Below are 12,658 nucleotides of genomic sequence, written 5' to 3'. Positions count from 1 at the left end.
AGTACCAGAGTTTAAAGTAAAGATTGGAAAAAAAAATCCCTGATAGTTTTATCTGTTTACACAGGATAACTTTTGACAGATTTGTTGGCAGTTCAGTGGGTGGAAGAAATTAAACCTTATAATTTGCTCAGATTAAACATTCTAAGCATTATAATTTGCTCAGATTAAAGCTCTGTATTGACGAGTTTAAAACACAATCATTCAGACCGTAGACCAGATATGCTATTAGAAATTCATCTGGAAACATTTAATATAAGAGATATATTGCAAAGAAATTTAGGAAGCAAACAGAATCAATCTTTTCTAATATTAAAAGAAAAATGGCCAAATTGTTTAATAGAATTTGATTATATTTTAGGTAATATATAGATTAATCCACCACTTGCCACACTCCATACCAGTCTTTGGTGGTAATGCACAACTTATTTTTTTTGCCAACCACCAAAAAACACAAGAAGAAGATGAAGGAAAGTGAAAGTATAAGTTTGAGCGGGGGAAAATGGCTCACAGTGCTGACCTCTTGGATTGCTCCATTTGTCTACAGTTACTGGATCAACCTGTGACTACAGCCTGTGGACACAGCTACTGCATGGAATGTATAAACACTTTCTGGGATTCGGGACCTAACACTGAAGGAACATACAGCTGCCCTCAGTGCCGGACAACCTTTAGCCCAAAGCCTGTTCTCCAGAGGAACACAGTCTTGGCTAACCTGTTGGATGAGCACAAGAAGAAGAGCAAACAAAGTGCTGCAGCTGACCCACAGGATGCTTTATCACCTGGGGATGTACCATGTGATTCTTGCTCTGAGATTAAAAGGAAAGCTCAAATGTATTGCCTCATGTGTTTAGCCTCTTTCTGTGAGACACATCTGCAGCCTCATCTCCAGGTACCTGTTCTGATGAAGCACAAATTGATCCAGGCCTCTGCAAGAATCAAAGAAAGCATCTGCTCTCGTCATGACAGACGATTTGAAATTTACTGTCGCACGGATGAGCAGCTGTTGTGTCCACTTTGTGTGGTGCAGCACAAGAATCATGACATTGTGGAAGTCACAACAGAAGTTAACTGGAAGCAGGTAATCTAGTTAAACAGAAACCCAAAGTTGGGATTTTATGTTTAACTGTTTTTTAATCTCAGTTTCTTAAAAGTTGATGACTTTCTGCTTTAACAGGAGCAACTGAAAAAGACCAGAGACGAGATAGCAACTAGAACTCTTTTTTGCCAGCATGAAATAGGACAGCTGAAGGAAGCAGCTAAATCTATTCAAGTAAGTGTTGTAATGCAGCACATATACTTGGGATGGAAAGGTCTGAACTATATCTACCTTTGTGGGTTAAATGTCTGGATTAAAAATCAGAATTAGGCAATAAGCTAATACCGTTTGGCTTCATAGAAATCTACAAGATGTCAAAAAATATTTTTGAAACATTTTCTTTTCTCATTTTTCTATGGTAAATAGCTATTAGTAGATTTACTGTGTGATAAATCTGATTCACCTGTTAAGTTTGGGATTACTAGCTACGTTCAATCTTTTAAATAAAACATACGATTATTTCAAATAATTGTAGATCCTATGGAATACTTAGAGATCTTCCTGGTCTTTTTAGACTTTAATGTAAACAGCTCTTTGAATGTATGCATCCTTTATTTATATTATTGATTCAGGAACATTTATTCGAGATTATTGGACCTAACCTCACTTAAATGGGAAACATATAGTTTTTTCAATATTTCATTGATTTTTAATAATGTTTGACGTATAACGTGAGTAGTTGGAGACTGCTGTAACTGACTGTCTAAATGTGAAGGAGAAACATGTGATGCAGCTCATGATAGCTCTTAATGGTTTGTTTTCCACAAGGATGCTTTTTGGGAGGTGAGCGATAACTTTGAGCAACAGTGCACCGAACATATTCGTTTGTATGTCCACTATCTGGAGAGGAAATGTGTCGAAGTAAGAGAAGAAGTTAAAGCGGTAGAGAAAACTGGAGTGGATTGGACTGTAAATCACATTGGACAACTGGAACGTGAAGTCCACAAACTGAAGGGAATGGGCCATAATCTCCGTCAACTTGCACAAACAGATGAACCCATTCAATTTCTTCAGGTGATTTATTAGTTTTATTCACTTTTTTCATCTTAATTTTCTTTTTTATGTGAATGTCCAGATTATGTATTTCTTTGTCTCCTGCAGGATTTTCAGGCCCTGGGTGGCCTCCCTGTGATTTCATGTGCCAATAAAGGACCAGTGTCTCTGGCAGAGTTTGTTTCTGCAAAAAAGGACCAAATGAAACGCATGTGTGACAAGGAGAATGCCCAGTTATTTGGACATTTAAAAGATAACACAAGTGAGCTCAGTATATTGCTATAATTTTCATGAGATCTACATACATTTTTTATGAGAAAGTATTTGGGCCACAATAAGGAAAAAATAAATTAGGGCGAGGAATTTTCTCCCTTCTTCCTCAACAAGTCAGTCAAGTTGAGATGTTGACAATAAAGTCAAACTGTCAACAAAAAGCTCATTTTCAAAAGCATGTAGGCGAGCAAACGATGCCAAAGGGCACGTTGTTGAGCTGATTTCTGCCATTATTTATGACCACTGACAAGATTATATTGAAACTGTTTTCAGCTAGTTTCATTGACTGTTTGACTTTATTCTCAACAGTTCTTACCTGACTTGTAAAAGGAAGAGGACCCCCATTGTACCTATTAAATTGGAGAATTTTTGTTTTTCTTTTCAGTGTTGAGTGTTCCCAGGAGGCCTTATATTGGTTTAAGATCAAGACAAGACATGTTGTGCATGCGTACATGTGAGTAGCGCAACATGAATATTCTTCCAAACATGCGTAGAATGTGAATATCTGAATGAATTAATTTATTATCTTCTGCAGATCTTGCCCCTGAGCTGGATCCTAACACAGTGCATGCATGTCTCTACATGACAAACACCAAGAGAGAACTATCGTGGGGAATAACAGGCCAAGCTCATCCTGATCACCCTGACAGATTCACTACGTTTTACCAATCGATGTGCAAAAAAGGCCTTAAAGGAAACCACTACTGGGAGGTGGAGTGGGACGGTGGCGTCATCGAGGTTGCTGTGTCATATAAAGGCATCCAAAGGAAAGGAAATGACAACGGCTGCTGCTTTGGCCACAACAAGCTGTCTTGGAAAATTATCTGCTATCCTTCCAGTTGTACTTTTTGGCACAACAATCTTCACAAAAGTCTTATTCCTCCAGCTCAGTCTCGCAGAGTCGGAGTTCACCTCCAGTATGCTGAAGGAAAACTGAGCTTCTACAGCGTTTCATCCTCTGATAGCCTCAGCCTGTTGCACCAAGTCCAGACAACCTTTACTGAACCGCTATACCCTGGATTTACAGTAGATTTAGGGGCATTTCTCAAAATATGCACCCTCTAAACTTTTTTTTTTTTTTTACTGTTTTCTGTTTTTAACAGAGAACTATCTTGGGAAAATTGTATTCAACTATTCCCTCCAGTTAGATAAACAGAGATTGATGGATTTCATTCAGTCTGTCCAGTCAGAACAGGCCATGGTATTCAGGCCTGTTCTGACTGGACAGAGATTTTTCTCCCCAATTAACCCAGCAGAAAAGCTGTGAGGGTCTCCACACCTCTCTACCCAAAGCAAAAAGACAGACAGATGGAGAAAGAGTCTAAATGTTTTGAGAACTGCTTCACATTATGGCCATACCCTCCATGTTGTGGTCTTGGAGCTCTTAGGCCCAATGAATAAGTCAGAAATCATAAATCTATATATATCTATATATATATATATATGTAAAAGGAAATTAATTTTCCCCACCACAGTTCCTCCCTTTTGATTATTAAAAAGATATCATCTTCTTTGCAATTGAGAAATAAAAATGAAAAAAATCTATGGCTATTTATCATGGGATTTTGAACTAAGAAAGCAATGGGAATAAAATCAATGCAAAAATATTGCACATATTTTCATATGCCAAAAATGACAAGACATGCTCAGTGAAGTATTTTTTTTACTTTGTTTTATTGATATATATATGCACAGACAGCACACACTTTGGTGTTAAAATCTTTGTTAAATCACAAGAGTGGAAATGCTTTACTGACTTTAGATGTAATGATTACAGACTTCATGCTTCCTTTTAGCTTTAGATATTGAAGTTTTTGCAGTCAGCTTATTATTGCATTGAAATGATTGTTTCTTATTCCTGTACACGCCTACTTAGAAATGTTTTAAGATTTATTCTGATGTCTGAACAATGTTTGTTGATTCACATTTTTAAACTTGAATAAAGCATATCTTTGTATTATCACACATTTCGTATTCTATTGTAATATGTCTATATTAGTTTACCTTTTCACATTGATTGTAAAATTCAACTGAAACAGTCTTTCATCACAACCATTTAATTAAAATGGTTAATTTCAGTAAAAAAAAAATCATAAATATTTACAGACATGAGGACTTGTACAGTTTGTGTTCCACAACATAACATTTTATGCATTACTGAGGCACAAAAGTGCAGCGCCAGCGCCACTAATAGGGTTTCAGCAAAAGCGTTCATAGAACAGAATCGGTGGAGAAATGTTCAATGGTATCATAGAAGCGCAGTGTGGCCTTATAATGCAGCAGCTTCTCAGACAGAGAGCTGCTGCTCATGGGTTTACCCTGAACACTCAGATCCATGTACCTAAACAGCAACATAAGGAAACACTTTTAGAACATCTCATACTGCTATGATTTTCCTTCACACAGGATGACATAACTACAACGTTATTGCATTATATATTCTAGAGATAATACTGTACCTATATGATATTCTCCAGAACAGGAAAGTATTTATCGTCATCAATGAAGCCAGAAGGAAGAAGAATTTCTCCAGGTTTCCTTCATGCAGAGAGTTAGGGTAGAAGTTTCCTGCATTGTTATTGAAACATTTTTGTCTCATGAATTGGTGTCAGAGAAAAAACATGATTAAAAGAGCTTATTTTTCTTCAATTAAACTTAAAAAAATAAAATTCATATAAACTAAATTCTCTTTCAATGATTATATTGCCTCCTTTTCCTTTGATTACGTGTTTTACAAATAACTGATTCTTATAACAAAGATCAAAAACCCCCTTGGAGTACTACATTAATGCAGTGTGGCATAGAGGTAATTATCCTCTGGCTTTGCTGAGGTGTTTACGAAGCCTTTTAGCTTATCTGCATTACTGTTTGTGGTGTCACTGATTTTCTTCTTACAATACACCATAAGTTCACAATGGGATAAGGTCAGGCAAGTGATACCGTGCTCAATGTGTCATAGTGACCGAGATCCAAAGCAATTTGGATTCATCGTCTCTTAAATCTGCTTTCAGTTTCAGAAAACATAGCAACACTTTTTCCTTTCTCATACCTTTTTTAATTAATCTGCTTGTATACAGCAGTCTGTGAACACTAACTCTCTTTAGATTTTTTTGACAGTCTGCTGTCAAGTTTTCAGATCTAATTAGTTGTAAGTCATAATCAATTAGATTAACTCAAATAAATCACACAGTATGTAATGATCATTGAATAAGCTCTACTTTCTAAATTGAAACACACAATTTTTAGTTACATTATGAAGATGGACTTAGGTAGTTTTTATTTGTACCTCCAGAGCAAAAATACACCAGCTGAATGATGAAAGCACTGAGTAAACAGCCCCCTCCATAGGATAAAGTGAGAAAGTGCAACGAGATCCCCCTGATGTGGCTCGGAATCAGCTGGAAGGATATAAGGCAACCTGTCAAAGAACAAGAGACTGTCACATTTCTGCTTCATCCGATAGATCTCAAGTCCTTAATTGAACTTGAAGACTTTTTGCTCACATGCAGGAGTGACAAGGGCCTCAGCTACACCGAGAAGGATGTACTGAGGTGCCAGCTGGAAACAAGGCATGGATGACACATGCAGGACCTTTCCGGACAGGGTCTGCTCCACCAGTGGGTAGGCCTTCCTGTGAATCTCCACCAAACCTGCCACCAGGACAGACATAGCAGCACATGCATGGCCCAAAGCTGGAAGAGGGTGGTACAATGGGATAAGGGGGCTGCAGATGAGGGATGTGGTTGCAAGATGAGCGAGAAGAAAGATGTAAGATCATTTGTTACAGATTACTCAGAGTGTGAGGGAGTGAGACTTACTTATGACTCGTGCAGGTGCAGGCGGAGTTCTCTCCAGGGAGAGGAAGTAGGTGGCCACAAACTCCATCACTGGGGCTAAGAACAGCAGAGGTAGGATGCTGATGACATTCATGGCACCAATGGGCAACAGAAGGTCATTGAGGTGGAGGTTGGAGTTCATTGTCTGTATGTAGTAACCTGAGGGAATCTGTGGAAAAACACCTGCTCAACCTCTTTGGTTTTACAAAAACAGTATTAAAAGTTCTCAATCTGTTCGTCATGCCTGTGTGATGCAGACTCTATACAGCAGCTGAAGCCCATAGAGAGGGAAGAGTTTCACCAAGACCTTGACGTTTTCTACATGCGTCTCGCTGTAACGCCCGCCATTGTTCTCCTTGGCCCGGTCCAGCCAGGACACCACATGTCCACTCAGGTGGTGATGACGGAGGCAGCACAATTTGAAAGAGTTCAGGAAAACTCCGAGTGTGGTCAGTAAGGATCCACCTGAAAGCAGACCCAACGGGAGGTAAGACCAGCACACATAAACCTTTTTATGTGTCATTTGTTCCTACATATGCTCTTTTAGACCTTGTTGATATTACATACTTCACATTCTTTGACCCTGTTATATCTCAAAAGTCTTTTTTGAAAAGTTCAACATTTAATTGATTTGGTAAGATGAGAGTGCACCAAGTTTTCTGTGTTGGAACAGACAGAGAAAGAGATCATTGATAATCCCACTTTGCACAGTCTCTCTTGATTCTCTAGGGCTCTGGGCCCTTCTGTAGTCAACCTAAATTCTTTTAAGGTTTAGATCTGAGCACTGAGAAGAACAGTCAGGATAAGATGATTAGAGTTTATGTGAAATGTTCCATTACCAAATATTTAAGGTGAAAGACCTAACTTAATTTTACAGGTACACCCCATCAGTGTTTTTTCATATCTTTCATAATGTCCTGCCCTCTAACACGGCTTTAAAGGAGGATCAGGCCAGCAGCATCACATTGTGGATGGGTACTTTCCACATATTCAACCTTTATATCAAAATAACAATGAAGCTTAGTTTTGTAGCTGAAAAGTTCAGTATTAGCCTCAGCTGAGCAAAGTGCAAAAAATGCTTTTCCTAGTATCACTCCCAACAAAGTGATTGACATCTAGATGGAATTTAGCACTTGTTATAGAGACTTGGTATGACCAAAATAACACTCTTTGATAAAGATTTCCAAAAATGAGCTTAGGATATTAGTTTGTGGTTGCAAGACACTAGAAGGTCCCTTTCTAGCCAATTAGTCAGTGGCTGATAGAAGTTAGTCTTTGTAACCTGGCCCCTGGTGAGGCCTCCTCTTTGCCCATACCAAAGCTTTCAAAAAGTGGTTTCTTCATAGCCAACTAGAAATGAATGTGTCTGAAACAAAGGAGCCTCTTGTTTACACAAAGCCAAAACCCGCAATAGGCCTGGTTCAAATTGATGGGCAGCGCGTTAAAACTGGGGGAGACTTTGAAATATCTGGGTGCAGTCCATGAAAGTCACTTGAGTTTCTCTGCAAATTCAGAGAAATGTTCACAGTGACTCAGTCGTGTTAGAAGATTAAGCTGTCTTGGTGTCAGTCCAAAGACTTTAAAGTTTGTGTATTCTGCTCATACTGAGAGGGTTTTAACATTTCACCTCTATACGTGGTTTGGTCACCTGAGTTGCAAATACAAGACAAAGTCTGTGTCCAAAATCCACCCTAATCACTATATAGGGCACTGCATAGTGGTTACGCCATTTTGAATGAGTTTCTGAACATCTAGTGGAGAAAAAAGTAATGGACTCACAATGCACCTTAAAAATGCACCTTGAAAAGTAGTGATCATCCATGGTCACTAGATGAGCAGATATATATATATATACCGTATATATATATATATATATAAAATCCACTTTTACATAGTCCCCGCTCTATATAGTGATTTAGGGATCTAGGGGTTAGGGCGGATGCTCGGACACAGCCAAAGTTAAACAAAGTTGTGAAAATGGCTGGTAACATTTTAGGGAAACTCCAGAAGAACCCGACCCACATTTATAATGAGGAGAGAGGAAAACTCATAGAATTTTAGCAGATATCTCTCATCTTTTGTCTTGACAGTTTGAGCCTCTGAAGTCTCATTGGAACTGCTGGGTTGCTCTGACTAGAGGTTCTCTAAAAGGATCCTTCATCCCAAACTTTCTTTTGAATTCAACAAAGTAAAGCATCCATACATACAACATGAACTGCTCTAGCTCTTTATTTAACTTGACCCTTTTTATCTGTATTTATGTTCTCATGTTTTTATTGTTTTTTTTTTTTATCATTTATCAGCTTCTTCTTGGTCAACAATAAAAGTTTATTCTGTTCGATTTAATCTAAATTTATGCACCAAAGAACTGAACTTGGTATTACTAATTAGAAAATAAAGAAAATGCTAAATAATCTGATAAAGGGTCACAGTAATGTAAATTATTGTTAATGGTAATTTCATTTTGAAGGGGTTTGAAGGGGTAACAACAGTTATGTCACTGTGTCAGTGTTTGTTAACATAAATGTTCTGAAGGATTTCTTCAGAATTTTCAGTGAGATTATACTAATTTATTAAAAGATTAATGTATTTTAGTTTCTTGATGTTTTCGCTAGGAATGCCATTACATTTGGCTGCAGTTGTACCTCTCTTGGGTTTGTAGGTGAGTTTATTGCGCATCATGTGGATGGCGATGAGTGCTAGCAGAACAGAGGTGAAAGGGATGAGGAAGCCCAGGTTTTGGGCCACAGACTGCTGGATGTAAGCGATGCCTAAGAACACAACAGTGGAACTGAGATTCACCAACCAGTAGAACCTAAACACAATGAAAATAAAGCAATTAATTTCATGTACTTCCAACAAGTTGTACACAAATAATTAGTCTAGTTTTCCCTGTAAGACATTTTGAATGATGTGTCAATTTAAAGGTGGTGCTTTCTGCTTTGAGGTTCAGAAAGTAGCTTTACCCACCAGTTGAAGAACGACAGGAGCTGGTGCTGGTTGTAGCTCTGCAGGCTGTAGGCCCCCATCGGACAGAGGATGGCCCTGATGCCACCGATGCCCAGTGCGACGGCCAGGAGGCCCATGTAAAAAAAGATCTGCTGCTCCATGGGGTCCAGCTTGTGGGTCATGTGATGAGTATCAATGTAGAAATCCTCAAATGGAAAGGCAACCACTGGCAGCATGGCTGTGCCTATCAGGAACACCACAACTTTAGCTCTGCTCAAAATCTCTGGGTCGCATCTCTTCATTGTTTACTTATGGTTTGCTGTCAAAGAGAGAGACTTTTTGACCATCATTTAGTGGTATTCATTAATAGCCATTTGGACCTTTTAAATAGCTTTTAAAGGTTTATTCTTTAGGTATCTACAGCTTTTCTTGTAACCAACCACTACAGAAGGAATTATTAGTTATAAATCAAGTAAAAATAAATAAATAAATTTTTCACTTGAAGGCTTAAATCCCGAGGGATGAATCAGTGTTGTGTTAATCCATACTTCAACTTTGTATTTGTTACTGTCAGAGTTAAAAACAATTAGATTTTTACCGTCTGTAAATTAACTAATTTCTTATTTTGATTTATAGAAACAAAATAGTAGAAGCAAAAACAGGAATATAATATAATCGTATAAGGGTATTCACTTGGTGAACGACTTGCTGAAATTCCTTCATTTTAATAAACCTGAAATATTTTTTTTAAAGCTACTCACCTAAACGTGCCCACATTCCTAAGTCTGGAAAAAAAGTCTGGACAAGATGTCAAGTCAACAACAAACAAAAGATTAGCAATAACTTAAAGTGTAATATGGAGCTGTAATCAGGTAGTGAGAACTTGACCAAAAAAGGGTGGAAAGAAAGGCTAAAGTTCTTTTTGAACAAATTGAAGACAGACTTTCAGAAAACCAGGTGAGCTATTAACAGAGAGCACATTTTAAAAGATTTACTATCTGCTTTATTTTAACTTAAAAATAAAGTTATTGAGAGTGTTTTAATTTGGGAACATTGAGAAATTGAATTCAAATGCATACATACTTTTGTATATCTGAACAAATCAAATAAAGTGGTTTTAAAATGTTTACAGAAATTAGGATTTAAGACATTAAAATAAATAAAAAATTCCTGTTTTTTTTTTTATCATAATACCTATCTACTGATAAAAAGTACTTGCTTTTCCACTATAGCTTACCAAAGAAGTGAAGAAAAGCACACAAGTAAAGAACCTTAGTCCTTCCTAAGCAGGTTTCTGCAACCCAGCCAACAAAAACAGGGGTCAGAGTGCTGGCTCCTATGAAACACAGGTTGATGGTTGCAGCCAGGTTGTTGTCATAGCCAAGCTTCACGGTGCAGAACAGAATCATGTTACACACAATCCCAAAGAATGTAAACCTTTCACACAGCTCCACCAGCAGCACACAGATGACAACTTGAAGCTTCTTGTGAGACTTCTTCTGTGTTCTTCGTGTCCGGAAGAAACGCTGCTCTCTTCCTCCACCGGCCGCTACTCTTTTCAGCTCTGTTGCAACCATTCCACTGGAACTGGGAGGTGAATCCCCTGCTGCTCAGTTGGCGAAAGTCTGGAGGTTAATGAGAACTCATGTTCTTATGAAGCAAAGCCATCAGAGAGCAACGCTGGAATCCTGCATCCTGGTGTGACTCCTGAGCTGAAATATAGATAAATGAGAAACATTCAGTCTCTGTTGGTCACTGCTGTTCCTGTTATCATCTTACTCAGAACTGTGCTTACCTTATGGGAATCTGACACACAGTGCAAGATCATGTCAAGGAGTGATGGATGGGAAGCCATTTAGAGAAGATCTTCCAGATTTTTCTAGGCTCACAAACAAAACAATATCCCCCTCTTGTTTAAAATAAAAATTTTACAATAACCTATGTCCCATCAGTTGTCCATGATGTGGCAAACATGTTTAATTAGATTTCACACATCATGTTTGTTTAATTTAAATTTAATTGTTTAATTTCCATTACTTTAATAAAGTCAAAACTTTGTAACTTGAATGTTACACCTAACAGTTATGAGAAAAAAAGAAAAAACAAAAAATCATGTTTAATTGCTTTATCCAAAGAAAACTTTATCCACATTGAACCAAAAAGCTAATCTCTCTTGTTTATTGTCATCTACCGACACATTGCTTATAGCTAATGCTGAATTTTAACTTTTCAAAGATCCTGGACCACTTTCGGTTATTGTTTTAATATCTGTTGGAATGCTTAAAAAAAAAGAAATTAAGCTTGAGCAAAGAACTGCAACAGTAAATGAACCTGTGCTGTGTATTGTTGCAAACCCACTCAGAATGTCACATCTACCTGTTAAAATTGTCCCTCAAAGAGCGAGCTAATTTAGAGTCAACTGCTGGTAATTAGACTCATATTGTTAGACTGGAGTGATATTGAGGGCAGCTTAACTACAACTATATCTAAATCTATGAGGAAAAGCATTTTATTCCAGTAAACTGATGAGCCTGAAAACAAATGACCAGACCTAAAACTGTTATTTTTGAAAAATTCTACTGTAGCTTTAAACCAATCACGTAATAAATCATCAAAAAATAAATAATTTAACCATGGTATTTTTGAAAAGTGTAATGTAAAGTTAGATTAGGCTGAGAGTCTTTGGGGAAAATAAAAGTTAACATTATTGAATGCCAAAATACTTCAAAAATATAGTTAAAAACTTAAATATGATAGTTTATTGTGCAAAATCTCCCTATTAATATTACTTTGGAAGTACAACCCTGAGAACTACGCATTTAAAGAGTCAGCTCGAAATGTTCTCCACAAGTCTTTCTGTAAATAAACACAAATACAGGGAGAAATAAAACAAATAAAAAAATAGAAAGGATAACAAAGATTAAAATGAAAAGTATCATATTTATGTTAAATATTGTAGGTTTCAAATTGTGAAAATTATTTTGGGTTACAATGAAATGTCCTACTTGGTAGTAAAACAAGGAGTTCCAGCTTATGTTTGATCTTCTGATCTTCTTATATTTGATCAAATTTAATGACAATTATGTGAAATATTTACTCAAGTAATTAAAAAAATTACTGCAAAAAAAAAAAAAAAAAAAACTCCGATGCTTAAGATCTAATGCATATAATTTATACTCAAAATTACCTTTAAAATTACACATACAAAAAATTTCAAAGCAATTTATTGTATCCTAATTTATTGCAAATTGTGGGTATAAAATCAATTTTTCTGGATATGGTTTCCAGATTCTCAGCTACATCAAACCTTAAAAGTTCAGCATTTGTTTTCACACCTCTCCAATTGTGACATTCATTAACTGTATGTGCATAAATAATTACACATAATGTAGAATATTTTAATCATTTATGGCTTTTAATTTTGGTAATTGTGGCTTAGAGATAATAAAGAGCAGGTGATTTTTGAGTTTTGTTTAATTTTGTTCACAATATTGTCCTCTAAGATACCGGA

The 12,658-nt window shown here is 36.9% G+C and overlaps 2 protein-coding genes across 6 annotated transcripts; one reads left to right on the top strand and one right to left on the bottom strand.

Moving 5' to 3' along the window:
- The first annotated feature begins 472 nt into the window (after positions 1-472).
- LOC119796774 (E3 ubiquitin/ISG15 ligase TRIM25-like) lies at positions 473-4,325 on the top strand. The gene is made up of 6 exons (XM_038305482.1): positions 473-1,078; positions 1,175-1,270; positions 1,865-2,110; positions 2,198-2,351; positions 2,748-2,816; positions 2,898-4,325. Exons 1-6 carry the CDS (start codon positions 500-502, stop codon positions 3,425-3,427), a joined length of 1,674 nt encoding a protein of 557 aa, XP_038161410.1. The 5' UTR covers positions 473-499; the 3' UTR covers positions 3,428-4,325.
- slc15a5 (solute carrier family 15 member 5) lies at positions 4,026-10,913 on the bottom strand. 5 transcript variants are annotated; one of them, XM_038305480.1, is made up of 10 exons: positions 10,585-10,721; positions 10,385-10,483; positions 9,169-9,391; positions 8,844-9,013; positions 6,443-6,663; positions 6,181-6,367; positions 5,866-6,054; positions 5,649-5,780; positions 4,822-4,930; positions 4,026-4,703 (listed from the first exon to the last, which is right to left on the bottom strand). In XM_038305480.1, the coding sequence occupies exons 3-10, from the start codon at positions 9,381-9,383 to the stop codon at positions 4,574-4,576; spliced, it is 1,353 nt and encodes a 450-aa protein (XP_038161408.1). In that variant the 5' UTR covers positions 9,384-9,391; positions 10,385-10,483; positions 10,585-10,721; the 3' UTR covers positions 4,026-4,573. The 5 variants fall into 5 exon arrangements, with proteins under 5 accessions (XP_038161408.1, XP_038161405.1, XP_038161406.1 ...); XM_038305477.1 differs by having other exon boundaries at positions 10,385-10,913; XM_038305478.1 differs by having other exon boundaries at positions 5,866-6,012; positions 10,385-10,913.
- Positions 10,914-12,658: the final 1,745 nt, after the last annotated feature.

The sequence above is a fragment of the Cyprinodon tularosa genome, unplaced genomic scaffold, assembly GCF_016077235.1.
Source record: "Cyprinodon tularosa strain WSP-4 unplaced genomic scaffold, ASM1607723v1 ctg56, whole genome shotgun sequence".
NCBI lineage: Eukaryota > Metazoa > Chordata > Actinopteri > Cyprinodontiformes > Cyprinodontidae > Cyprinodon > Cyprinodon tularosa.
The sequence above is the reverse complement of the archived record's forward strand: the minus strand, read 5'-3'. Positions and strand labels throughout refer to the sequence as shown.